The sequence below is a fragment of the Rutilus rutilus genome (assembly GCF_951802725.1).
Source record: "Rutilus rutilus genome assembly, chromosome: 11".
NCBI classification, from domain to species: Eukaryota; Metazoa; Chordata; class Actinopteri; order Cypriniformes; family Leuciscidae; genus Rutilus; species Rutilus rutilus.
This window is the reverse complement of record NC_140216.1, coordinates 8,577,743-8,605,037: the sequence shown is the minus strand read 5'-3', so window position 1 is coordinate 8,605,037 and position 27,295 is coordinate 8,577,743. Positions and strand designations below refer to the sequence as shown.

Here is a 27,295-nt window from a genome sequence, read left to right as displayed (position 1 = left end):
AATAGAAATTGCATGATTAGAGAAAAAACAAACAAACAAAAAATGGTTGATTCTCAAAAAAATCATAAAATTGCCCAGTTGTACACAAACAAATAAACAAACAAACAAAGATAGATAGATAGATAGATAGATAGATAGATAGATAGATAGATAGATAGATAGATAGATAGATAGATAGATAGATAGATAGATAGATGGTTATTGGACAAAAAACAAATAATGGTAATTCCGAAAAAACTGCACGATTGGACAAACAAAAACAATCAAACAAACAAACAGCTATTGGCTGGTTGATTCAAGATTAGAGAAAAACAAACAAAAAAATGCATTGAACAAACAAACAGATAGATAGATAGATAGATAGATAGATAGATAGATAGATAGATAGATAGATAGATAGATAGATAGATAGATAGATAGATAGATAGATAGATAGATAGATAATTGGACAAAAAACAAATAATGGTAATTCCGAAAAAACTGCACGATTGGACAAACAAAAACAAACAAACAAACAAACAAACAAACAAACAACTAGCTGGTTGATTCATGATTAGAGAAAAAAAATGCATTGAACAAACAAACAAACAAACAAACAAACAAACAAACAAACAAACAGACAGACAGATAGATAGATAGATAGATAGATAGATAGATAGATAGATAGATAGATAGATAGATAGATAGATAGATAGATTATACCGGGAAATCTTTTAAAAACATTCGACAGTGAGAATATTAAATGACGCACAGGGGCTCTTGAGTGTTCAGCTAATGCACGCACATTGAACTCCAGCCTTCCCATAATGCTCTGGTCACGTGGTTCACTTTATGAAGCCCAGACTGTCAAATCTGAAACTTCCTGGGGTGCGATGCAGTACATGTTAGACTATGACATTTACTTCAGCCATGTAACTCGTCAAAAGATCGCCCGTTTGTAAAAACTCCAGCTACTTAAAGCGATTAGCGCGAGCTGCAGTTGTGTGTGGAGTGGAGTGGAGTAGAGCGGGTTTGTTGTTTGAGGAGGATGTGTGTGTGCTGACAGTGACACGAGCGGCACTTACACTGTATCTGTCTAAGAGCACGGCATGACGAGATCAGGTAAGACCATCAGCTATTGAGTTACATGAGTCTCGTGGATGTATGTATGTGGGTGAGTGTGCAATATGAACATGTTTTGCATGTTAACGAGCCTTCATGTTTTTACACGGAAAGTCACTGCTCGGCTTTATTATTTTATTTTGGATGAAAATGTACCTTATGTTATAGGCTACAGTTCATATGTTATGGGTTAGAATACTTATATTAATAGTTTGATGATGTCATGTGCTTCTGCTGCATCTTTACGAAGTGATCTCAGATTACTTTGTGTGTGTGTGTGTATGTGTGTAAAAAATACTCTGGTGGTACATTGATAATAATTCTATAACCATATGCTTTGACATGCTTTTGAATGATGCCCATATTTCTATGAAATGGTGTATAATAGTTCAAGCTCTTAAAGAATTGTATTAGCCTACCTACACCATGGAATGCATCACGGTACCACCATGTTTTCAATTACCATACTTCTTTGTACTTTGAGTCAAAATTCAGTCCTTATTCGGCACTGCTACTTCTTATTTTGGAATTTTACATTATTAATTCTGCTTCTTTTTCTTCTTCTTTTAACAAAATGTGTGTTTTACTTTCCTAAACCAGCTAAACCAGTTGAGTAGCAATTCAACAAGGCTGGGTGACAAGCTAAGACCAGGAAATCATATTTTTTTCATCTGGGTTGTCTAAAATCCAGAAAATATACAACTCCTAGTGTCAAAAGTTTGGAAACATTAACATTTTTAATGTTTTTCAAAGGAGTCTCTTATGCTCACTGTTTTCTATGTGAAAATAATTAAAAAAGTTATTTATTCATGTAATGGCAAAGCTGAATTTTCAGTGTCTTTCTAATATGCTGATTTGCTGCTCAAGAAACATTTATTATTATCATCAATGTTGAAAACAGTTGTGCTGCTTAACATTTTTGTGGAAATGGTGATTCTTTGATGAATAGAAAGTTCAATGAACAGTATTATTTGCATTTATTACATTTATTTATTAAATTTATTGAAGCAATTATTTGAAACTGAAATCTTTTATAACATAAATGTCTGAAACATTAGTAATGATGCTGAAAATTCAGCTTTTATCACAGGAATAAATTTAATTTTTAAATTTATTACTATAGAAAACAATTATTTTAAATTGTAATAATATTTCACAATATTCCTGTTTTTACTTAATTTTTTATTAAATAAGTGCAGCCTTGGTGAGCATTAGAGATTTCTTTCAAAAACAATAAAAATGTATATGTTTCCGTACTTTGACAGTACTGTATATTTTAATTTTTTTGATATTTTATTTTATAAAATGTTTTAATATTATTTTAAAAAGTCCAAAATTTGTATACAGTGATGTTTTGATATATGGGTGTGTGTGAGTGACAATTACTTACAAAAAACTTGTAATAGAACAATAAATAATGATAGATATTTTATTTAAAATATTTTAATCTATATGAAGTTCAAGTTCTGATATTCTGGTTTGAGGTCAGGTCTTTTTAGGGGAAGTGAGTGATAATGTAATGTAATGTCATAATTTTAAAAAAGAGAAAATGGAAGGAAATGGTACATTTGTGTTAAGAACAAGCAAGTGACCATCACTGATTCGTTTCAAAGTGGATGTAGGTATTTAAAAAAAAGAATGGCAGGTATAGTTGTGTTTCGAAAAAAGGGAACAAAGCTGCAAATGGAGAGCACTTGTTCGACAAGTAAATCTGGATAAGTGAATCATTTTGGGCTGGTACTAACTCACCTAAATTTAAGTAGAGCGTCGTCACAGTCCGGTTATGTACAGTGAATACATCTAGGCCTATTGCTTTCAGCAGGAACTGTAAGCCAGCTGTAGTCTATAACACAGATGTTCTGGCTCCTGATTCACATGTAGCAGCAACATCCATCTTACTGTAAACAGAATAATGACAATGTTCTGACTAAACCCTCCCTAGATGGATGTACTAACAGCCCGGGTTGTCTCATTTTTCCCTGCTTATTAATACAGCACAGACAGTCCTTTCTATCATCCTTCTCATCCTCATGTTGTTTAAAACCTGTAAAACTTCCTTTCTTTTGTGGAACACAAAGGGAGAAGTTTAGCAGAATGTCTGAGCTTCTCTCTTCCATACAATGAAAGTAGGTGGTGACCAGTGGCTGTCAAGCTCTAAAATGTACCAAAAACACTAAAAGTAGCCCGTATTACCCAGCAGGCATTATAAACAAAGTCTTCTGAAGTCATATAATAGTTAGGAAATTTAAGCTATTATTCAGTGAAAATCTTTGACAGCTATGGTCACCATTCACTTTCATTATATGAAAAATATAATGCTTGGACATTCTGCTGTGAATTTGTCCTTAGTGCATCATGGGAAAAAAGGAAAATGGCCTTCAAAAGACATAATACGGTTAAGCTTTTAAACACTTTTGTGCACAAAACCAGTTTTTGAACCTTATAATTTAAAGGTAATAATGCCACAGAGGTGATACTCAAGCTTCTCAACCCTCAAGAGCTGCAGTTCCCCAGCTTTCCCACATCCACCCAACCTATCAGGTTTAGTACGGAAGTTTTTATGGGTGCCCAGTCAAGGGTTGCTTTCAGAGAGCTCTCCATTTTGTAATCCCAGAAAGCTTTTGTCACTTGGCTTGTGACCAGTCTTTTGGAAAGGTGGAGCTACATCTTCAATAGATCGGAGCAGGAGAAGAAAACACTCTTTTCATAATTTTGATAGCCACCTTAAAGGATCAAAAATAATATAAATAGTACATTAAAAAAAATTTGCTAACATTTTGTAAAAATAAACACTTTTAGGAATGACTTAAAGGGATAGTTCACCCAAAATATATACTGTATATATATATTTTTTTGGTCATCATTTACTCGTCAAATTGTTGTAAACCTGTATGAGATATTTTGAAGAATGTTGGTAACCAAACAGATGCTGTACCTAATTGACTTCCATAGTATGAAAAAAAAAAAAATGATATGGAAGTCAATGGGGCATCAGAAACTGGTTGGTTATACCAACATTCTTCAGAACATCTTCTTTTGTGTTCAACAGAAGAAAGAAACTCATACAAATGATGATGATGGAATTTTTAAGATTGTGTGAACTATACCTTTAAGTGTTGAAACACTTTTGGGCCCACTTTTGTTTTTTAAAGGTCAAAAATGTGTATAAGAAATGTACTGGATTAGTTTTATATATCATTTATAATTCAATGGTTATATTTATGACAAAGTTTTATGAGTAAATGTTTCATAATGGGCATAATGGTTTCAACATAAGTTAAACCTATACGTGTGTTACTATTTTTAAAGAGCACACAGAAGTGGAAGCAATTTAAAGCAGTCCAATAAGCCAGTAGGTATTTATAGCATCTAGTTGGATCTTCTGAGAATGTTCTGAGTTTGTTTTCATACATATCTTCCCCTCTTTTCGCTCGCTTTTGCAATTTGCACACATTCATACGGTAGTTAAGCCTGCATCTGCCATCAGCTGTTATACTGCCAAACATTTTAACCACAGACTCCCAAATATTTGAAGTGCATTGATGGTCCATTTATATTATTTAGTGTGCAGTTTTGTTGCATATATATGTGTGCGTAAGCAACATTCATTATTAAATGAGGTTAAAATGTGTTGTGATTGAGGAATGGAATTACTGTCTCAGTCTACTGTCTGTCTGTCACGACCACTGTTCAGCTAAATCCCTGCATGCTGAAATATTAATGCAGCTCAATTATGTGATTACTCAGTTGATGATGGATTGTCTGTATTCAACCCCTCAAATTCAGCTTCAGTGATTGGAGCTGGCGGTTAACATGAGACTTTAGTCAAACACCTTGGGATTAAAAGTAGAAACGACGTGTCTGAATAATATGTTCTGTTTTCAGTTAAAAAGATAAATTTACAAATTTTCTACTTGAAACACTCTTTTTTTTCGTAAACAGTACATTGTTCATTGACGAGGCTTTCAGTAGATCAGTCTGGCCAATGTATCAGTCTATCACTAATCGGCATCTTCTCTTTCCTCTCTTGCCCTTCAGAAAGGTGGGAGTCTGGGGCTCTTTGACTGGTGCTGTTATTGGTGCTGGCTGCCAGGTCATGAAGATCCGCTGGTCGAGGAAGGTGGCTCTCCTGGCCAAGGTCGGCTTCCTCTTTTCTCTGCTGTGGCTCTTCTATCTCCTTATAGTCCGTTCTTCCCCGCCATCTCTGGCTGATAATAATGGTCAACGCCACATCCTGGATCGTGACCTTCCACCCATTGAGGAGGAGGACTCCGACAACCTCCTGCGGCCTGTTTACGAGAAGCTAGCACCAGACCCCAACGCTCCTGGAGAATATGGCCGAGCCACCCGACTGACCCTCAGCACTGAGGAGAAGAAAGAGGAGGAAGCCAGCATTGAGCGATATGCCATCAACATCTTCACCAGCGACAAGATATCTCTCCATCGCCATATTCAAGACAACAGGATGCACGAGTATGTCTTCCACATCTTAGCTCACAGCAATGGGCTCACTACACACCCTCCTACCACCTAACAATGCCTAAAGGCTGGCCCACTCTAAAAGATTTTTAAAAACGTATCAGATTTTCAAAATGTGAGAGGCCACAAACATGATGATGAAACAATCATAGATTTAACAGTTTTGTTTCTATAGTGTGTGGTGGAGTGCTGCGATGTGACCAAGATGCACACCACACGCTAACAGATACCATTCACAAACAACCTCGCGAAAATCTCTCGTGGTCAAACATGACTTTAGAGTAAACAAACATGGCAGACGAAGGCCAAGAAAAATGGCCATGATAGTGTTTGGACTTCTTTTTACAGAAAATGTTATCCTTTTGTCTTCTATCAGCTCGCTTTCTGATTTGTTTCGTTCCACGTGACAGTCTACAGAGTGCGTGCTGTTTAAGACCCCAGCGTTCTTCTGAGCAGATTCAATCATTTTTAACACGCATCACACCTCAGGGAAATCTGATACGATAATCTGTAGCTCCATCAAGATAATTGTGACTTTACCTAGGGTTGTTGAAAGCGGAGAATTGGGCCCAAGATCAGCCTGATTATCTTGTAGTGTGTGGTTACCTTTAGAAACCACATAGCAACATTCTGAAAACACTATAGTAACTGCTTTGAACACCTATCAACAGTTTAGCAACCACAGAGAATACCTTAGCTGCTACAAAGCAACATGCTTAAAACACTCTAAACAACTTATTAACTGTATAGCAAAGCCTTGGAAACCACCTAGCAACACAATAGGAACCACTCAGAACGCCCAAGCAACCACAAAGCAAAACACACTTTAGTAACTGTTAGGGGTGGAACGGTACACAGAAGTCACGGTTCGGTTCATACCTCGGTTCAGACATCACGGTTGGAGGGAATGGAGGGAAACAATGGAGGGAAAAACAAAACAAAAATGCAGAAGGCTTGTGCATGTCTCAGGCTGTACCACCAAAGGAAAATAAATTACTTAAGCCTTGTATTTTTTAAACAAGTTGTATTAATAAAGTAAAGGCATAGAACCAGTTTATTTGTAGTGCACTGACAATAGTTTTATATAATTTGTTTATTAATTAAATGAATAAAAAGACAAAAAGACCTTGAGATATGTTTGGTAATTGTACCTGAATGAATTGAAAATTAATTTGCTACATTTCAGATGAATATATTTGTTTTCCTTAAAATTTTAATTAACAGTAACTTAAAGACTTTGCAGTTTGAATGATGTCCTGTATAAACAAAATGACGGAGTATGTTTTTATGTTTCCACTGTTCGATCGCGCCCGCGCCTCACACACACACACACACACACACACACACACGCACACACACACGCACACAAATATAAATAAACACTTTGCGACTTTTCGATCGCGCCCATGCCTCTCTCTCTCTAACAGTAGTTCCGCATTACATTAATTCATTTGCACGCGAGTTTTATTTATTTTTATACCGTGTATTCTCTGTGTACATTTATGAACCGTACCGTTTCGGTTCAATACGAATACATGTACCGTTCCACCCCTAGTAACTGTATAGCAAAGCCTTGGAAACCACATAGAAATCCATTAGCAACCATCCAGAACACCCTAACAACTGCTTAGCGACATGCTATAAACACTCTGAACACCTTGGTAACTCTATAGCAAAGCCCTGGTAACTACAAGCACATTAATAACTGTAAGGAAAAGCCCTGGAAACCCCCTAGCAGCACCTTAGCGACCATCCAGAACATCCCAACAACTGCATGGCAATGTTAAAGCGGGGCTCAGTAACTTCGGGATTTCTTCGCTGTATTCTCGCTTTTTGCTCGCAGGTTTCTCTCTAGAGCTCCCCCCACAGCTTCGGAAAAGATATTTGACAACACTGTTGTAAAAACTCGTTGGCTATTCTCAGACACCAGAGGCTAGCAGATCAACGACATCAAAGCAGATGGGATATTCTTTAAAATGTCTGCTTCATTCGTGTTCGAACAGCGCGAGGGAGCGCAATAATGACGGCATTTTAGCAGATTTATTTTGGCCGTAAAGCAATTGTTTACATTGCGAGACCTGATATCACGCGATACTTCCTGACGCGGCGGGCAGCGGCCCGCCACCCCAAAGTTGCAAGTGCGTATTTTCCGCTCACGGGCACCAGAGGGGTGCGAAACGACCACCATTCAACCCGAAATAAGTAATATAACCATTCCAATGACTCCGAAGCTGTTCAGTTAAGGTAAAAAAGTTACTTAGTTCACCTTTAAAAACACTCTGAACACCTTAGCAACTCTATAGCCAAGCCCTGTTAACCCCCTAGCAACGGCACGGCAACCACCCAAAACACCTAGTAACTGCACAGCAACATGCACCTTAATAACTGTTAAGGAAAAGCCCTGGAAATCCCCTAGCAACACCTTAGCGACCATCTAGTACAACCTAACAACTTCATAGCAACATACTAAAAACACTTAGAACACCTTAGTAACTGTATAGCCAAGCCCTGGTAACCACCTAGCAATGCCATGGCAACCACTCAAATACCTAGGAACTGCATAGCAACATGCACTTTAATAACTGTATAGAAATGGCCTGGCAACCACAAAGAATAAGCTAGGATCATGTTGGTGACTATGCTTGTCATTGCAATTGTATTTATAGAGGCATGTGGCAAATAAATGCATTACATTATATTCCATTACAAATAAGCATGTAAAATAAATAGAAAATGTGCTTGTTTTCACTACCAGAGGAATTGAAATCATGTCCTGAATGGCGATTCCTCAGGTGATTTATACACTTCTGTCCACCTCACAGCTTTACAGATGTTGTCTGTTGTCTGAAACGAATCCATTGCCTGCAGCCAGACAACATGATTAAAAATGAACAACAATAGAAAATAGAGCTGGGACGTTTTCTCAGAACAGCAATGCTTTTGTATGAGAATAATTGTTTCATGGTTCTTGTCACACAATAATGAGTAGGGTTCAAGCTGCTGCTCTGAAAAGAGAAAGTGTCCCTTTGGAAGACGAGAAGTGAGACAAATTGGATGCGTTTTTTCTCCCTGCAGTCTTTCAACTGCTCTCCGGTTGCCACATCACAGGAGATCACACACGGCAGGAGCACATTTCTTGGCATCAGCAGGGATTTTTATCAGTTAATGTGAAGTTCTTTTGCTCGCTTTCTGAAATAACTTTTAGGCAAGTTAGTTCTTGTCAAAGACATTACTGCCAGAAATTATGCTGTGGGGTTTCTTGTGCATTTCTCTGTGTAGCAATAATTATTGTAAATGTGCACGAATGTAGTTGCCATCAGTGAATGTAGAGTCTCAAGAGTTTAAAGAGTTCAAGGAACACAATGAAGTACACATTTGTTTGATCAAAAATAGAGTAAAAAAAAAAAAAAGTAACTGTTTTCAATTTTGTTTTTGAATTTTCAGCATCATTACTCCCGTCTTCAATGCTCAAGAAACATTGCTCATTATTATCAATGTTGAAAACAGTTATGCTGCTTCGTGGAAACTGATACAGGATTCTTTGATGAATAGAAAGTTCAAAAGAACAGCATTTATTTGAAATAGAAATATTTTGTAACATTATACAAAACAGTGTCCTTGTTGAATAAAAGTGATACTGTCTTTCCAAAGAAAAAAAAACACCTTTTGAATGGTTGTGTATATTAAACATTAAATAATGAGTATCTTTTAGCTTTGGATAGCTCTGCATTTCTAAAGTCTCTGCCTTAAAGGGTTCAAGTTGTTACTCAGAATGCTGTGAAAATGTCTCTGGCATGTCTGTTTGGCTCTTTTTTTTATTAATTTATTTTTTTTAAATTGAGAATCTGTATCTGAACCAGAAATGGTTGCTTACAGATTTTAAATTGGAGGAAGTCAAGTACAAAGAAAAGAGGAAAAAAATGTCTTGTTTTACAAATTGAAATTGACATTTATTAATAGTCAGATTCCTTCTTCACACCATAATTGTCACGTGACGCTTTACAATTCGACATACATACTGCAGGATGACAGTTTCATCGAGCTGTTTCAGGTTCCTCTATGTTTTAGATGTTCACATTTGCACATTAAAATATGTAGTGTGTATCTCACAGGAAAAACTGTTTGCTTAAACCACATGATCTGAATAAATGGCAGTTTGCTTAACCGTCTGATTAACTCTTTCTCTTTTTTGCAACGCCAGATGCAGAGCAAAGAAGTACAACATCCGTCGTCTGCCTACAACATCAGTGGTCATTGCATTTTACAATGAGGCCTGGTCCACTTTACTCAGAACCATCCATAGTGTGCTGGAGACGACGCCAGCTGTCCTACTGAAGGAGGTCATACTCGTGGATGACTTCAGCGACAGAGGTGACGTGACACTTTCTAGACAGACTTCACGTTTTTAAATCTAAAATTCCACTAGTTTAAAACTACTTTTTAATTATGTACATCCTTTTCCACTATAGAGGAACATTTGTCTCATCCTGATTGGTCAGCACTTCCACAACCAATTATGAATTTGTAAGCAAGGGAAAAGTTTTAACCTATTAGGTGCTACATATTGATGAATTAAGGCCTGTTCATGCCAAGAATGATAACTATTAGGGGTGTAACAATATATCGTGTCACAATATATCGCAATGCAAAAATGCTACAATATGTATCGTGAATAGTGACAATATGTATCGTGAATAGTTCACCCAAAATAAAAATTACCATGTGAGAATTTTTTTTAGTTTTAGTGTCAGTACTACATTAAAATATTATATATAATGTTGAATATAATGTATAATAATGCAATAGGGGAATATCTGTGTAAAAAAGTGGCCTACATTATTTTAAATGTATCTAGTCAGTGACAGAGAAACATATTCATCTAAAATAACTCATTTTCAGCTTCAGAATCATGAATATTTTTATTCTGGTGTCACCATTGTCCTGTGCTTTGGGTTTCCAGCACCAAGTCCAAGAATATTCATTTATACACACAATGTAATATCAAATTGATCAGTTTAATAAACAGTATATTTTTTGTTAACCTTTTATCATATGTCTTGGAGTATCGCAATAATATCGTATCGTGAGTTCAGTATTGTGATATGTATCGAATCGTGACAACCCTTATAACTATAAATATAACTATAATTTATTATTTTAATAACTCGTTATTAAATAATATTTGAAGAATATTTTACCGTCCACACCAACAGACAATAACATTCTGTTTATTCTATGTGCATTCTGCAGTTATTTTGTCTATCGCTTTAAATGCTCAAGCCGGTGGATTCTGATTGGCTGTCAGTGTTTTTTATCATTCATCAGGAAAAAATCGTTCTGAAAATGATACCAACAATATCGTTATCATTATAGTCATGATGTGGACTGCCATATTCTCATAGAATTAGAACCATTAATGAATCTTTTAGTTATCATCCTTGGTGTGAACGGGCTTTAATAAAACCTTATTACGTTTCATATTACGTTTATTACGTTTAAAAAGCAAAATTTCCAACATGCCTTAATTGCATTGAAATATACTCACACATTTGTCCATGTTTGCATATTTCATGCTTCCTCTACAAAGTTCTGGATAGTAAGGTAGCCATAGTTATCATTCCATATGAGTTTTTTGGTTACACTTTATTTTAAGGTGTCAATGTTACAGTGTAATTATATATTTAAGTACTGAGTGATATTAAGTAACTACATGTACTTACTATAGGGTTAGGGTAGGATTTGGTTGAGGGTTAGTTGCATGTAATTATGCATAATTTACTGTTATTTCTATGGTAAGTACATGTAACATATGTAACAAGGACACTGTAAAATAAAGTGTTACCAGTTTTTATATTAGCTGAGATCCATATGTGTCTACTTGTTAATCAGTTGTTTTCCTGTGATTTGGCCATTATGTGTTGGATCCTGATAAAAAGATTCTAATTTTCTTTGCATGGATTACAGTGTACCTGAAGTCACAGCTGGCTCAGTATGTCAGTAACCTGGAGCGTGTTCGTCTCATTCGCACCAAAAAAAGAGAAGGTCTGGTTCGGGCACGGCTCATTGGCGCCACCTATGCTACAGGACACGTGCTCACCTTCCTTGACTGCCACTGTGAGTGTGTTCCTGGCTGGATCGAGCCACTGCTGGAGAGGTGTGACTTAAAAATTCAAATGTTGCATAGAAACACTTCCATAATACACAGTAACATATTAGCCAGGGAAATGCAAATTTTATCGTATTTTCTATCGTCAGAATTGCTGAGAATGAGACCACCATCATATGTCCGGTTATTGACACCATTGACTGGAACACATTTGAGTTCTACATGCAGACTGAGGAGCCGATGGTGGGCGGCTTTGACTGGAGGCTGACATTCCAGTGGCATGGAGTGCCTGAAATCGATCGCAAGATACGCAAATCCAGAATTGACCCCATTAGGTTGGTTTCTGGTCAACTTTTTCAAATCCAACTTGTATTTCTTGGCAATTTAAGAAAAAGATTATAAATGTTTAAAGGGATAGTCATCCTCACCTGTATGTCGTTTCAATTATTAAGTTTAAGTTATTTCAATTGATTAATTTTATTTTTCAATTATTGTTTCATTTATTATTTATTCTGTGGAACACAAAAGAAGAAATTGACAATTGTACTATATTTTACAATACTACTATTTATAGTAGTATATATTTTTTTTAAGCTTATTGATCCATATTGCATATTTATATGAGCTGATATTGCAAATTTTATTGTTTATTCTCATTTCCTCTATTTTTACATTTTGCTGTCATTTAACGCTCACTTAAAGTTAATACTTAAAATCTTTTAATGAATTGATTAAATGTAATACATTTCATAACACTGTTAAATGTAACTTTTAACATATCTGGAAATTAATTTTTTCTCACCCTTATTAGAAAAAATGCATAAAGAGTTCATAAAACTAATCCATATGAATTGAGGGGTTTAGTCCAAATTTTCTGAAGAGACACAGCTTTTAATTAAATTTTTTTTAATTTAGGCTTTTATACACATTTAAACATTGATCAAAGAACATAAACAGAAGCCCAACCGAACCTGCTTGACACGCGAGAACAAACCCCATTGGTTCTTGCAGAAGCTCAAACGTGCTGCATAACACATGAGAATAAACCTCATTGGTTCTCACACATCAAGCATGCTTGAGTTGTGAATAAAGCTAAATTGAATCTGTTCATCATATAAAGTGATTGTGTCTCATCATTTGGACTAAACTGCTCTTTTCATCTGGATTAATTTTACACATCACTCAGATTTCATTACAATATCTTCATTTGTGTTTCGAAGTTGAACGAAAGCCTTATGAGCTTGTAACAAAATGAGGGTGAGTGAAGGATGATAGAATTTTCATTTTTGGGTGAACAAATCCTTCCACAGTTATTTTTCTTACTGTACATTATGTTATGAAGTCTATAATTGATTTTAGTGTTTTATTTTTTAACTTACTTAGACAAAATAGTTTAGACAATTATTTTTGGCCTTCAACCAGATTATCATAATTACAAAACGTTTTTTATTAATTATTAAAGTTTAATTTTGGTGCATTCCTAAATGAAAGTCATAACGGTTTGGAATGACATGAGACTTTTAAATTTAACTCTCCCTTTAAGCCATCCAGACTTTAAGAAAGTAATATTCACAGGGAAATGTGTATTGTGTTGATTAACTGCAGTGCAGTGAAAAAGATTTAATTTTCAGACCTAGGTTTACATTAAAATACGGTCCAGTTCTGCTCTAGATTTCTCTCCAGGCTCGTCCTAGGGCAGACCCAGAGGTGCTTAACTGAAACTAAGAAGCACTTACCTGCCAGGGAATATCTCTAATGATCTGCTGCTTTTCGCTTCACAGGTCTCCCACTATGGCAGGGGGGCTCTTTGCTGTAAGCAAGGCTTACTTTGAGTTTCTGGGCACCTACGACATGGGCATGGAGGTGTGGGGAGGAGAGAATCTGGAACTTTCTTTCCGGGTAAGACACCTGTATTCTGTACTCCTGCTACCTATTGTACTGGTAATTTGCATATGCTTTTCATCAGAGCGTGTCGACGTGCTCTTGGTAGCATGAGAGACTGAGCATTTATAATTAGACACATCTCTCATATTGGATTTCTTTTTTCAGCCTATGCTTAGAAATGAAGATTGATGGTTAATACCATGGAGTAATCTTTTATGCATATGGAAACAGAATACAACGCTCTATCTTCTAGGGCTGTACGATGTTCATGTATAATAGATGTGCTGTGAATTGGAATAAAAAAGCATGTGGGAAATAAAGCTGGAAAATGCCTAAAAAAAGGAATTTTGTCGGCGTCTCAACGGATCTAATGCGCTGTTGTCATGTCATGTTTTATTTCTGACAGGCAGTGCATTCCATTAAAATCAGATACTTTGTTCACACAAAATGTTGAGTTTGTGTGTGCAAAAAAAGTATGCGAGATGAGTCGAATCTCCATAAACAAATAATGATGCTCTAGATGTAAATGCTTGTGGGTTATTAGCTTTCATTTTAAAACTGAACTGTGACATTTTTTCAATGTTAAAATACTTTATCATATCATATTCTAATATGCAGAACTATATACAAGTCAATCATAGGTGGGTTTTTCCTTAAAAGCAAACACATTGTTTTAGCATCCTAACCATATTGAAAACAATAATGATTTTTGCCATTAATTATTTGCAATTATTCATAATTATTTATTTAATCATTTAATTTAAAAAATCCATTATTTATATACTTTATATATTTAGTAATTAATTTTTCTTAATATTTATTAATGTTGTGACACTAGTGGTACACATTATATACTTAACTTTTATTTTAATTATAAATAATGAATGAGGTGATTAATAATGTTGCATAATTTGCTGTTTCTTTATTACTTTATTGATTATTATTATTTGTTCAGTACTTCACCTTAGAATTTTTTATAATGGAAAACCACCTACAATGTCTTTTTTTTTTTTTTCATCAGAAATTCATTTTGATTCTTGCTTCATTCTGAACATGTTTTGTTACAGGTGTGGCAGTGTGGAGGGTCTTTAGAAATTCACCCATGCTCCCACGTGGGTCACGTTTTCCCCAAGAAAGCGCCGTACTCCCGATCCAACTTCCTTCAGAACACTGTCCGTGCTGCGGAGGTTTGGATGGACTCTTACAAACAGCACTTCTATAACCGAAACCCTCCAGCACGCAAGGTACACGTCCATCCATCCATCCATCCATCCATCCACCCAGCATAACCTGTCAGTGGGCGGCACCTCTTTATTAACATCCTGTGTTGTTGCATAATCAGAGGTGTACAACCATTGTGTTATTTCCTCTTTTAACTGCTTCAGTGTTTATCTTGAAAAGTGCTGTTCTCAAAATTGCTTACATACTCCTGAAGGGGAAAAAAACTGTGAAAGAGATAAATGATGCTCAGGTTTTGCTTGAATGCGTTCGTTCTCTCGGCTTACAGTGTTTGTTCTTCCTTTGGCTGTCTTTGAAAAGCTTATTAGCTGACAAAGATACTAAAACTAGGCCAGACATATATTATATCACCCTGGCTGACATGAATGTGGCATGTAACTCCATATTACTTCACAGACAAATTACATTATTAATGTGATCAAATAATAAATCATTCTCTGGTAGCCACATCACCAGATGCAACGAGTAAGGATATTTTTCCTGTCAATATATGGCTGTCATGAGTTGTTCTTGTACCTCAGGTCTGAACACACCCTGTTCATACCTGTGTGAGGTGTTACCTAAATTAATATGATCTTGTTTACCTGGTTTGGTTTCTTTGACTTTTGGCTTGTTGGAAGAGTGTCGTGGCAGTTCTCGTGTCAACATTACAGGACAGCACCCTAGAGGAAGTACTTACGTGGCATTCTTGTTTGATAACTTTGAAGTTGCAACTAAAGATATTAAAAAGTTATTAACATCAGTAAAGGTGATTTAAAAAATCGAATGGATAAAGCAGAAAGGTTTTAGTGTCAGAAAAGGTATTTGTTCTTGTTTTTTTTATTTGATAGGGGCAAAGAATGTTAATGAACATTTGTATAAAATAGAAAATTTAAACAAGATGGATTATAAAAACATTGCTAATTTATATCCACAGTCCCTAGGTAGGTACACACAAGAACAAATACTCAGCTATACACACACAACACTACAAAGAGACAATACCCCAAACACATTATTAATATTTCTTAGAAAAATGTTTACACAACTGATTCGTCATAAGCCACTTCTTCAGATGAGCTTTAAAAGTGTCATAAGTAGAATAGTCTTATTGACTGCTGTAAAGTATTCCAATATTTGCTCCCTATTACAGATAATACTTTCTGACGTGTAGTCAAGGCTACATAGATTTCAGTCGGTAATCTGTAAGCTTTGTCTTGAGGCCTGATTTTATTTTGTTCTCGTAGGAATCTTACGGCGATATATCTGAAAGGATTGTACTGAGAAAGCGGCTTCAGTGTAAGAGCTTTGAATGGTATCTGCAGAACATCTATCCCGGCCTGCATGTGCCAGAGGACAGGCCTGGATGGCACGGAGCGGTAAGTGACTAATCTAATCTGGTCTAATCTAATTCCTTCTGGAGGTCCTTTTTGATGTCATTCGCGCAATTTCTTTAATGGTTTTACATTTTTCCTGGCTCCTGGTGCAGGTGCGTAGTGCTGGAATCCACTCTGAATGTCTGGACTACAATGCCCCGGACCACAATCCCACAGGAGCTCACCTGTCCCTGTTCGGCTGCCATGGTCAGGGCGGTAATCAGGTAACTAACATCAATATTAACGCTTCTGTGGAAAAATGTATTATTGGGAAAAAATAGCTATAAAAAACTATTTTTATAAAATAGCTATAGCTTTTGTTGAATAATAAAAAGCATCAAAAAGTCTTCACAAATCTTTTTGTCACTAGGCCTACATTGTTACTGTAAAATATATTAATAATAATACATTAAAATGACAAAATAAATGACAATATATATATATATATTTTTAAATTTAAACATTTTAATTATGGAAGTAGTCTTTTAAAAAATAAATGAATACATACAAACTACTAGTGGTCGACCGATATTGGTTTTTTGATGGCCGATGCCGATATCTTAGAGAGCAGGGTGGCCGATGGCCGATATAAAGCCGATATTTTTATATATATTTATTTTAATCAATTATTTCTTATTTTAATAATAAATTATAAATAAATTATAAAACAAATTTTTTAAATAAACATGCTTTTATACTTTAGATGGCAACTTCTTACATTTGCAATCCTATTACAGTATTTTTCACAAAGTAATTGTTTAGAAATATATGAATATGTGAATAAAAAGAAGGTAAACACTGTAACAGGGCACTCAGTTATCTGGTAATTTCGTGCTGGTAATCATATTTTTTCAAATAAAGACAAGGTAACGCTAATTTTACATATAGCACAGTGAAAACGTTATGAATATGACACAGTGGGCAACTGGTTATATATCAGCATATTTTAAAATGAAGGATTTAAAGTTTTTCGATCGCGTCCCCTTTAGCTGATCTTCTGTTCGCATTCACTCATTTCGCACGGACCGACCGTCACTCGCCTACAGTAATGCACACTTCACAAGATATCACAGCTGGATTCAATTAAATCGGCAAGGTTTGTGAAATTAAATGTTTATTAGATATTCAGAGATTTGTTTAAATGACGTAGATGAGAAATGAGACGGCAAATGAGAAAGTATTTTAGCCTGATTGTTTGCCTTTTCTGTTACAAATAATATAAAAGCAAACGCTTTACTTTACTTACTTGGCATAAGTTACCATTTACTTTCTTTTTTTACCAGTTCTGTCTAACAAAGTATTAGATATGACTGACAGAGATCGTAAATGAATGAAGACGGAGAATGTGAGTGAGCGCTGTTTGATCTGAGGAGCTGCCGTTGCCATTCTCTTCTGGCGCTGGTGTTCTCAGCGCCGCCCGTCAAAATAAAAGTCCGGAGCGCCGTCAAAATAAAAGTCCCGCTTTCAACACATCGGCCAATCAGAAAAACTTATCGGCCGATGCCGATATTTCAAAAATGCCAAATATCGGCCGATATATCGGCCTTGGCGATAAATCGGTCGACCACTACAAACTACTGCTTTGCATATTATATTTATATAATATTTACATTATTTATTTATTTTTTATGTTTTCCTGATATCTTATACAGCCAACGTGTAAATGTTTATATTTCACTAACAAATTGGAGTAGAAGCGTAATTCAATTATTAAAAAGTTAATATAAAAAGAAATATTTTTTTGTTCAACTAAATTTGATGAATTAATTGATTTCTTTCATTTTTAATTGCAGTGTTAATTCATGAAAGTACTTAAAGTTTAGTAATAAAGGCACAGTATGTAATTTTCGCCGATAGAGGTCGCATATTCAAAACAATAACAAGCTTGATGACGCTGTGAAGGAGCGGGGAATGATGGGAGTTGTCGTCTTCACCTTAATGCAAAAATCGTACATATTGTGCCTTTAATACAATTATACAAATAAAAAGTAATTTCTCTTGGAATTTTCAGCCAAGAGCATATTGAATTTTCAGTTTCGGCCCAAACCTTTCATTTCGGTGCATCACTACTTAACACCATATAAGCAGAAAGTGGTGAAGGAGAAAGCGTTCTCACATCTATCGTTAATATGGCAAATTTGAATTAGAAGAAGAGTACGAGATTTGACAATAGTCTCCCGCAGGGAGTTTACCCCACACTTTGAAAGCCACTGTCTTACCCCACAGCCTGATATCTTCAAAATGGATAAAAGGGGGCTTTCTAATATTTGCCAGAGCTATCGAGTTACTTTAAAAATGAGCATGAGGTGCTTTCATGTCCAGTTATATAACACTTACGACAGCAGATGCAGGAGATCCATCAGACCCTGTTTGTTGCGTTTGCAGTGAAACAAAGCTAGCTTTATTTGTGCAGAAACATTATCCATCCTGAGATGTGCTGCCCTTCTGAGGTTTGTTATTTATCTAGTATCACAGTTGAGGAAGTGAATGAGTTGCTGGGGATGTATATGTAATGGAAAGGGCAACCTGCAAATGTGTCCGGTGGCTTATGTCGCCGCTCTGCATCAAAGGATATGGTGAAGTAGTGAATGTGTGTGTGAAAATCAATGTTTCCACAGCCTGGACTGAAAAGGAAACCTTAGCCACTTCTCCTCAAAGATAGACATCTGTATGAAATATACATGTGGCTAATGAGACTAATGTTTTTTTTTTTCCTTTTTTTTTTTTCTTCCAGCGTTCTAACCTTTACCCTCAAAGGATCTATTTCTGATCCTCTGCTTTGAGAAATTGTTTGCTTATGAATTATTAACTGGGCGTTGATTTTTAACATCCGTGCAAACATCCGCGTTTGTCGCTTAAATGACATTTGCTGTTGAACATTTTTAGGTTTTCTAGAGGCATGTTTTTAGTGATTTTTCAAAAGCAACAAATATTTTCTCAATATTTTTCAGCCTTTTCTATTTCAATATTTATTGATATAAACTCATTTCTTTTCCAGAGTATCAGACATTGTAGCCAAGTAGATTCAAATGATATAATGTGTATATATAAATATACACATTTTTAAAAACATATACACTACTGTTCAAAGGTTTGGGGTCAGCAAGAATTATTATTTATTTATTTTTGGATAATTTTTAGTAAGAAATGCTTCTTGTGCACCAAATCAGAATATTAGAGTGATTTATGAAGGATCATGTAACACTGAAGACTGGAGTAATGACGATGAAAAATAGTAGAAATAGAAATAGTCATTTTAAATTGCATTAATATTTCACAAAAAAACACTTTTGACCTTTAACTCATTCTTCTTGATGGAAATAAATGTTGTGATGTTATTTCCATCAAGAGATGCATACATTTTTGGTCAAGATCTTGTATTGTCAATGCAAGAGTCCAACACTCTGTAAAGTTTCCTCCAGCACATCCCAAAGACTTTCAATGAATTTAAGGTCTGGACTCAGAGGAAATGATTCTTCACACTCCGTCCAAACCATTCTTTCACTATTTGAGCCTGATGAATCTTGACATTGTCTTCTGGAATATGACCATGATGTGTCTTCCTACATGGTTGTTAAAGAAATGAAAAGCTACACACTCCATCAGTTAGGGTTAGAAGAACTGTTGCCAAACATATGACATGCTAGAAACATAATAATCACAGCAATAATGATCCAATCATAGACTCTTAAGCATTTGCCTTAAAATTGGCTATTTGGACTCATTAATGAATTGAACTTCCCAACTCTAACACCATCACCATGTATGAAAACTCACAAAAGCCAAAGAAATGTGCCACATTACATTTCAAACAAACGTTTTTCTCTCTCTATCTCTCTCAGTACTTCGAGTACACATCTCAAAAGGAGATTCGGTTTAACTCTGTGACCGAGCTGTGTGCTGAAGTCCAGGAAGGATTGACACACATAGGGATGAAGCATTGTCCACAAGACGGTGCTCCCGTTCCTCCCGGCATCGTGTGGGAGTTCAGAGACGTGAGTTTGTTCGCCTGTAGCTCAGTTTATCACTGGCGTGCCATCAGAAAACAGGATGAGATAAGACAAAACCTTGTTTGGCATGTTACTGCGTATCAGATCTGCTTTCCTGTAACATTTCCATGCCTAAAACGATCATTCTCTGGCAATTGTGTCTTTTCAGGATGGCAGCATATATAACCCTCATTCAAACATGTGTATCACCTCCTACCGCAAAGAAGATGGCCGTACTGATATCCAGATGATAAGTTGCTCTCCCGGAGACAAACACCAGCGCTGGAACTTCGAGTGACTTTAACCCTTATGTGAACTTAAATGTAAGTGCAATTATCAAAAGGAACGTCTCTTCCGGGTTGGCATTGAAAAAGGCATAAAAATGGGACCCATCCTCCACATAGTGCCTTTGCAAACCAAAGCGGACATATATTTGTAGTGCCAATTCTTGCGTTTCCTTGTTAGAGACGTTCAGTGTGCTATTACAAGTCTGAAGTGCATATTAGTACTGTTAATATCACATTGTAGCAAATTCAACCATCCAACGAACATAGTGTTGTGTTGGAGCAGCTTTTTTGTTTACATTGATGCACTATATGCTTTTAGTGAATCATTTTTAGACTCCGCAGTAGCTAATCTTTAAATCTACTGCACAGTGATTTATTTAATTGTACCAGAAGTGACTGATTTGAAGATGTTGTGAATGGGTTCGTCTTGACTGTTGCCTATTGGTTTCCTAAGGTATTTTTTGTATCATTTTGTGACTGTTTTCTTTTCTATTTTGTTCTTCTTTTTTATATTGTTAGGGTATTTAGGGTCTTTTCACCTTATTTTGTGCAAGCTTTCATGGAGGATTTTGGCACACTGGTGTTGATGGAACTGTACCAGCATTTCAAGTTTCACTCAAACTAACGTCAGTGTTCAAATAGTTTGTTAATACGTACACTTCATTTTGAAGTAGATTACAGGAACTGCACTTCAGAGTTGGAACAAAATATTAAGCAATTATGGACCAAACTTGCATGTTTTTCATTGGCCTAAACCCATTTTACCTTGCATTTAAGAACCAAGTTTTTCTCTACTACCTATTTGGGAATTATCCACTTTACCTGTAAATTGTTTTCCATGAAAAAAATGTATAGTAGGTAATTTATTGACTCAACAGAAAGTGCCTCTTCAGCCTGATTCCTTTCACAAAAGAGCTAATTTATCTTCACAAATCAGAGTATTACAGTACTTTACCATGATATTGGCCGAAGTAAAATTGCTTATTGCTTTTATCATGGGTCTTCCAGCATTCAAAACTCACAGGACTATCGGTAAATATCTTGAAAGTGCTATATCGTAAATGACTACATGGATAACACCTTTATTTTTGCACTAAAATGGATTTAAAATGGCAACATGAGTTTTTAGGTCTCATCATTTGTAATTGTCAGTGAATTAAATGGTTTAATAGGGATTGTGGGAAAGTGATCATGAAATTACTACTGATAAAGCACAGTTTGTGGTGATCATGTGTTTTGCTTATCGACTGTAATGAAGTATTTTTGGAACATGGAAAAAAAAAAGTGCAAAGTATTTTTGTCTGAATAAATGAAAGTTATATATGTTACATTTGTTGTGGTGGTTTGTTTATTTTAACAGTGTGACTTTTCCTTGACTTTCTGTTGCTGTGCCATCTAGTGGTGGGGAAATGTGCTGTGGGATAAGACAAAAAAAATCCAAAATATTATAGCATTGTAATGCATGCAATCAGATAAAGTTCCTGGATTTACATCACCTTAAAATAAGGTTTTCCCTTCACAGTTTTACATATGTGACCTGAGCCTCTTACACAAACTAGATAATGAGGAAACCACAAAGGAGGTTCTGCCAAGTCAGGCTGAAATGTTTAATGGCACAATCTCCAGGTGTGCCACGCAATTACATAAATGAAGCTGGAGGTCACTGAACATTGTCATCATCATGTTATATCTACTGTACGCATAAATTAGGCTGTATTTTCCCCCTTTGACTTATGGTTGGATTGTGGACAGTTGGTGCATGATGAATGCTCTTTAACGGACGCTGTCATCTAGTTGGACCTTTGAGAATATCGCAGCAATGAGTCCTTCGTTAATTGCCATCTTACACATCACATTTCCCTTAAAGGGATACTCCACTTTTTTCGGAAATATGCTCATTTTACAACTCCCCCAGAGGTAAACAGTTGAGTTTTACCGTTTTAGAATCCATTCAGCCGATCTCCGGGTCTGACGGTACCACTTTTAGCATAGCTTAGCATAGATCATTGATTCTGATGAGTCCAGTAGCATTTCTTTCAAAATGACCAAAGAGTTTCAATATTTTTCCTATTTAAAACTTGACTCTTCTGTAGTTAAACCGTGTACTAAGATCGACGGAAAATGAAAAGTTGCGATTTTCTAGGAACTACTCTCATTCCGGCGTAATAATCAAGGAACTGCGCGGCTGTACCATAACGGTACGTTCACACGGGGCGTCAGCGTCAACGCTTCCCATTGACTTTGAATGGGTGACGTCAAGCGTTGCCGAAAAGAATTGTGGATCCGTCGGCGGCGCTTCACTGGCGTTGCTCGTGGCAGAAGTTGAGAATTTTTCAACTTCTGGCGCGAGCAACGCCAGTGAAGCGCCGCAGACGGAAGCGTCAGCCAATCAGGATCGCTCTATGCAAATACAGTAGCCAGGCGGCAGCCAATCACGGCAATGAAGCTTGTTGTTGAGTTCCTGTCTAATTTCATTGGCTGACGCTGCTATGACCATGGCGTCAGTGGCAAACTTCAGCCACGCCTTCAGTCAAGCGTTGACGCTGACGCCCCGTGTGAACGTACCGTAAGTGCAGCAGGCGTAATGATATGACGCAGCGCCTGAAAATAGGTCTAATAGGTTAGACAAACTTAGTCCCGGTCACGTTGGAAGAAGTTACCGAGCTGGGGACTATTTTCAGGCGCTGCGTCATATCACTACGCCTGCTGCACCCATGGTACGGCCGCACAGTTCCTTGATTATTACGCCGGAATGAGAGTAGTTCCTAGTAATATAGGCTTAGAAAATCGCAACTTTTCATTTTCCGTCGATCTTGGTACACGGTTTAACTACTTTGGTCATTTTGAAAGAAATGCTACTGGACTCATCAGAATCAATGATCTATGCTAAGCTATGCTAAAAGTGGTACCGTCAGACCCGGAGTTCGGCTGAATGGATTCTAAAACGGTAAAACTCAACTGTTTAACTCTGGGAGAGTTGTAAAATGAGCATATTTCCGAAAAAAGTGGATTATCCCTTTAAGGTCATGCAGTGGTAGTGCAAATAATTCGACTTTTCTTTATTTAGATTTGGGATGTAGTTTGCTATTCAAGTCACCATGAAATAATGGAATATTGCTGTATTTATTATAAGTGATTTCTCCATCATGTGCCCTTGTAATCCCTCGCTCTTGCAGCGACATCTCTTCTCTGATGATGTGTTTACTGGCGCGAGGGCGGGACAACCTGTCACTCACATGAGATCGACCAATAGCAAATCAAGTCCCGTCCTACTTTCTTCTTTGTTTTGTTTTTTGGCTGAGAAGCCGCTTCACTCAGATTCACATTACAATAGGGAAGAAAAGACTATTGCAGCTTCCGTTTCATGCTTACTTTAAAGGGACAGTTGATTACACAATCCTGATAATACGTGCAAAAACTCAGTAATCTCTTAAAAACACGTATAGTGTGCTGGTTTGTATTGGGTGTTATGAATATATCAGCCTATATTTTACATTGATGGCTAATTGGACATGTTAGAAAAGCTGTTATACACAGCTCTGTGTTCATACGAGGTAAATGACTGTGCAACATTGTGTGCAGTGTACCATAGATTATTACAACACAATAAGAGTGTTCAATCAAAAAAGTGTGGCACTCAGATTACCATCTCACCTCTCTGATGGCCTAATCAATAATTAAACATTAATTTGGGTAAACATATTTTGCTTGCTACATGGATCATCTTACATATTTTATTATAAAATATTTATTGTACGAAGTGAATGGAGTCATGGTAGGGGGAGGAAAATATTACAATATTTCAATGGGTGTATATTAGATTAAGTCCTACCAATATTTCTAGCAATTCTGCTACTGTATACAAGTATAGTGTCATGTTTTCTTTCCTAAATTTTAATTTCAGTATGCATAATACTTATTAAAAATGTGATTTAAAATTTGTATTTTGTATAAAAAAAAGAGCTGTACAAGAACCCGGATTTTTTAAGTTTCTTTTAACCTTTTAATAAGTCATTTATTAATAAATTATGAATCATTTTTAAAACTATGACTATGGCAATTTGCTATTAGTTAGATAAGAATTTCCATCAGGTCACTATAGAAACTTTATAATTGTATCATGATATTAACCCTTTCAGGCCCGAGACTCTAAAAACATCAATATGCTTCATTTCATAAAAACAAAAAACTGTTGTATGAACATTTTACTCATTTTATGTCCAGTACAATGAACCCTGTTCCGACATAGCGATATGCAGATGATTATATGGATTTAAAAAAACAACAATGCATAATATGGCAGAAACTGTGGGGGAAAATTATTTCAACAGGAATGCACAAATAAATATTTACGTATGACTGAATCGCATGACAGTGCATGGACAGTCTGCAACTAAAATATCATCAAACTCCCGAAGAAACATTGGCAAAAGAAAGTGTTTTGCTCGAAATTATCAAAGTAAACAACTCAAAGGGTTAGGCTGTATTATTATTTAAATCATACATTTTTCCATGTATTTAGTAATGATGAGAGTGTGCACTCTTGTGTGCATATCTTGGCATAACAGTGTTTATAGAGCGGACGGGCACTAACTGGATTTGGATTAGCGCTCTGTCACAGTGTGTGACCCCTAAGACTCTCTGTGATTTGACCTGGATTTCTTTCTTTATGCCTCTTCCAGTTCTGCTGGCCTTATCTGACAAACAAGCCTGCTAATGTGATCACGCAAATCCCTCTTGCAGTGCTCAGACCTGTGGGATGTGTGTGCCACTGTATGGCTGTGGCTCAAAACCAGTAATGTTGGAATAAATCTATCTAAAAAAGAATTTTTCAAAAGTGTTCATTGTATTTCCCAAAAACTACTTATTAAAAAGATGTATAAACCTGTAATTGGTTCTCTCCCAGGTCCTATATGGGGGCATTGACATCAGGGATAAAAAATTTATAACATCCTAAAGATCCTAAAGATAAAGTTTTCCCTTTTGCTGATTTGAAGTGGAAGCATGATTACCCCTGTTTTTTTTTTCCTCAAAGAAATGTATCTTTATCAATAAATATGTAATTCCAAACAAAGAAACTCAGTAAAAAAAAAAAATATATTACAAAAAATTATAAATCACTATTATCCCTTCAGTTACTTTATTGATAAGTTCAAGGAATGGGTTTCTTTGTTCTTTCTGTAAGGAGTCAGAAACAAATTGACACTTATTTTAAAGTTATATTTATACTAAATCATTGATTTCAATATCTCAAATTAAAGTCACCATGAAATTAAATTTCAGTTCAATTCAATTCAAATTTATTTGTATAGCGATTTTCACAATACATATTGTTTCAAAGCAGCTTTACAGGAAATGCATTTCAGAAATGTACATAGAAAAATACAGTTAGTTAATCATGTAGCGTCCCGAGGTAACGACAGAAAAGCAGATGGGAAATAATTAGCATAGCTGCTGTTCATAATATTAATGCATTCGATCTGATTCAACTGTAGTATAAAAGGTAAGTATTATGTGAATGCTTGGCTGAAGAGATGCGTCTTTAATCTAGTTTTAAACTGGGACAGCGAATCTGAGCCTCGAACAATATCAGGAAGGCCATTCCAGAGTTTAGGAGCTAAATGTGAAAACGCCCTCCCTCCTTTAGTGGACGTAGATATCCTAGGAATGACCAGAAGCCTCGAATTTAGTGATCTTAAAGAGCGCGATGGATTGTAGGGCGATAGAAGATCCGTTAGATACACTGGAGCTAAACCATTTAGGGCTTTATAGGTCAGTAATACTTTGTAATTGATACGGAACTTAATAGGTAACCAGTGTAAAGATGATAGAATTGGTGTTATATGATCATATTTTCTTGACCCTAGTAAGAACTCTAGCGGCTGCATTTTGGACTAACTGTAGCTTGTTTATTGAGGATGCAGGACAACCGGCTAATAAAGCATTACAGTAATCTAGTCTCGAGGTCATGAATGCATGAACTAACTTTTCTGCATCAGAAACAGATAGCATGTTACGTAGCTTAGCAATGTTTCTAAGGTGGAAAAAGGCTGTTCTTGTAACATATGAAATATGATTTTCGAAAGACAAGTTGCGGTCTAGTATAACACCCAGGTCTTTTACTGTAGAGGATAAAGTAACAGGACATCCTTCTAAATGAAAGTTGTATTGTAAGAGGTTTTGTGGGCAGTTTTTTGGACCAATAAGTAATACCTCCGTTTTATCTGAATTTAATATAGCATAAAATTACACGTCATCCAGTATTTTATATCTTTAACACACTCTGTCACACTCAATAATTTAGTGTTTTCATCTGGCCCTGATGAAATATATAATTGAGTGTCATCAGCATAACAGTGGAAATTAATTCCATGTTTTCTTATAATATTACCAAGTGGCAGCATATATATTGAGAATAGCAGAGGGCCTAACACAGATCCCTGCAGCACTCCATAGTTTACTGACGTTATCTTAGTTTTTCCCCATTTAAACAGACAAAATGGTAGCGGTCTGATAAGTACGATCTAAACCAGCTTAATGCCTGTCCATGAACACCAGTGTAGTTTTGTAGTCGATCTAAGAGTAATTGACCATTCTTATTTTTAGCGAATATGTATTGCAGTATTTATTATGATTTGTGCAATTGCTCTTGTAATCTTTAATAAAAAAAACTTCCCCAAGTTACTAATTCCATAACTTCCTAATTTAGAGGAATATTAGAAGTTTGATGAATTAAAAAAAAAATGATGTGCACAGATAAGTCATTATAATAAGTAGGCTACTGCAAAATTCTAATATATAAAAATTAGAATGGCCAGTTTTGATTTCATGGTGTCTTTAATTATGACATAAAAG

At 36.0% G+C, this 27,295-nt stretch overlaps 1 protein-coding gene across 1 annotated transcript; it reads left to right on the top strand.

The window, feature by feature from the left end:
- Positions 1-826: 826 nt before the first annotated feature.
- poc1bl (POC1 centriolar protein homolog B (Chlamydomonas), like) lies at positions 827-21,768 on the top strand. Its single transcript, XM_084423682.1, has 11 exons — positions 827-1,101; positions 5,140-5,574; positions 9,782-9,951; positions 11,545-11,734; positions 11,836-12,021; positions 13,468-13,585; positions 14,638-14,814; positions 16,036-16,167; positions 16,278-16,388; positions 20,007-20,159; positions 20,323-21,768. The coding sequence occupies exons 2-11, from the start codon at positions 5,198-5,200 to the stop codon at positions 20,449-20,451; spliced, it is 1,743 nt and encodes a 580-aa protein (XP_084279808.1). The 5' UTR covers positions 827-1,101; positions 5,140-5,197; the 3' UTR covers positions 20,452-21,768.
- Positions 21,769-27,295: the final 5,527 nt, after the last annotated feature.

Bases quoted from the DNA above. Each gene is read 5' to 3' on its own strand.
- poc1bl (XM_084423682.1), top strand. From the start codon at position 5,198: ATGAAGATCCGCTGGTCGAGGAAGGTGGCTCTCCTGGCCAAGGTCGGC. The intron at 13,586-14,637 runs GTAAGACACCTG...GTTTTGTTACAG, and splicing joins ATCTGGAACTTTCTTTCCGG to GTGTGGCAGTGTGGAGGGTC. The intron at 20,160-20,322 runs GTGAGTTTGTTC...GTGTCTTTTCAG, and splicing joins TCGTGTGGGAGTTCAGAGAC to GATGGCAGCATATATAACCC.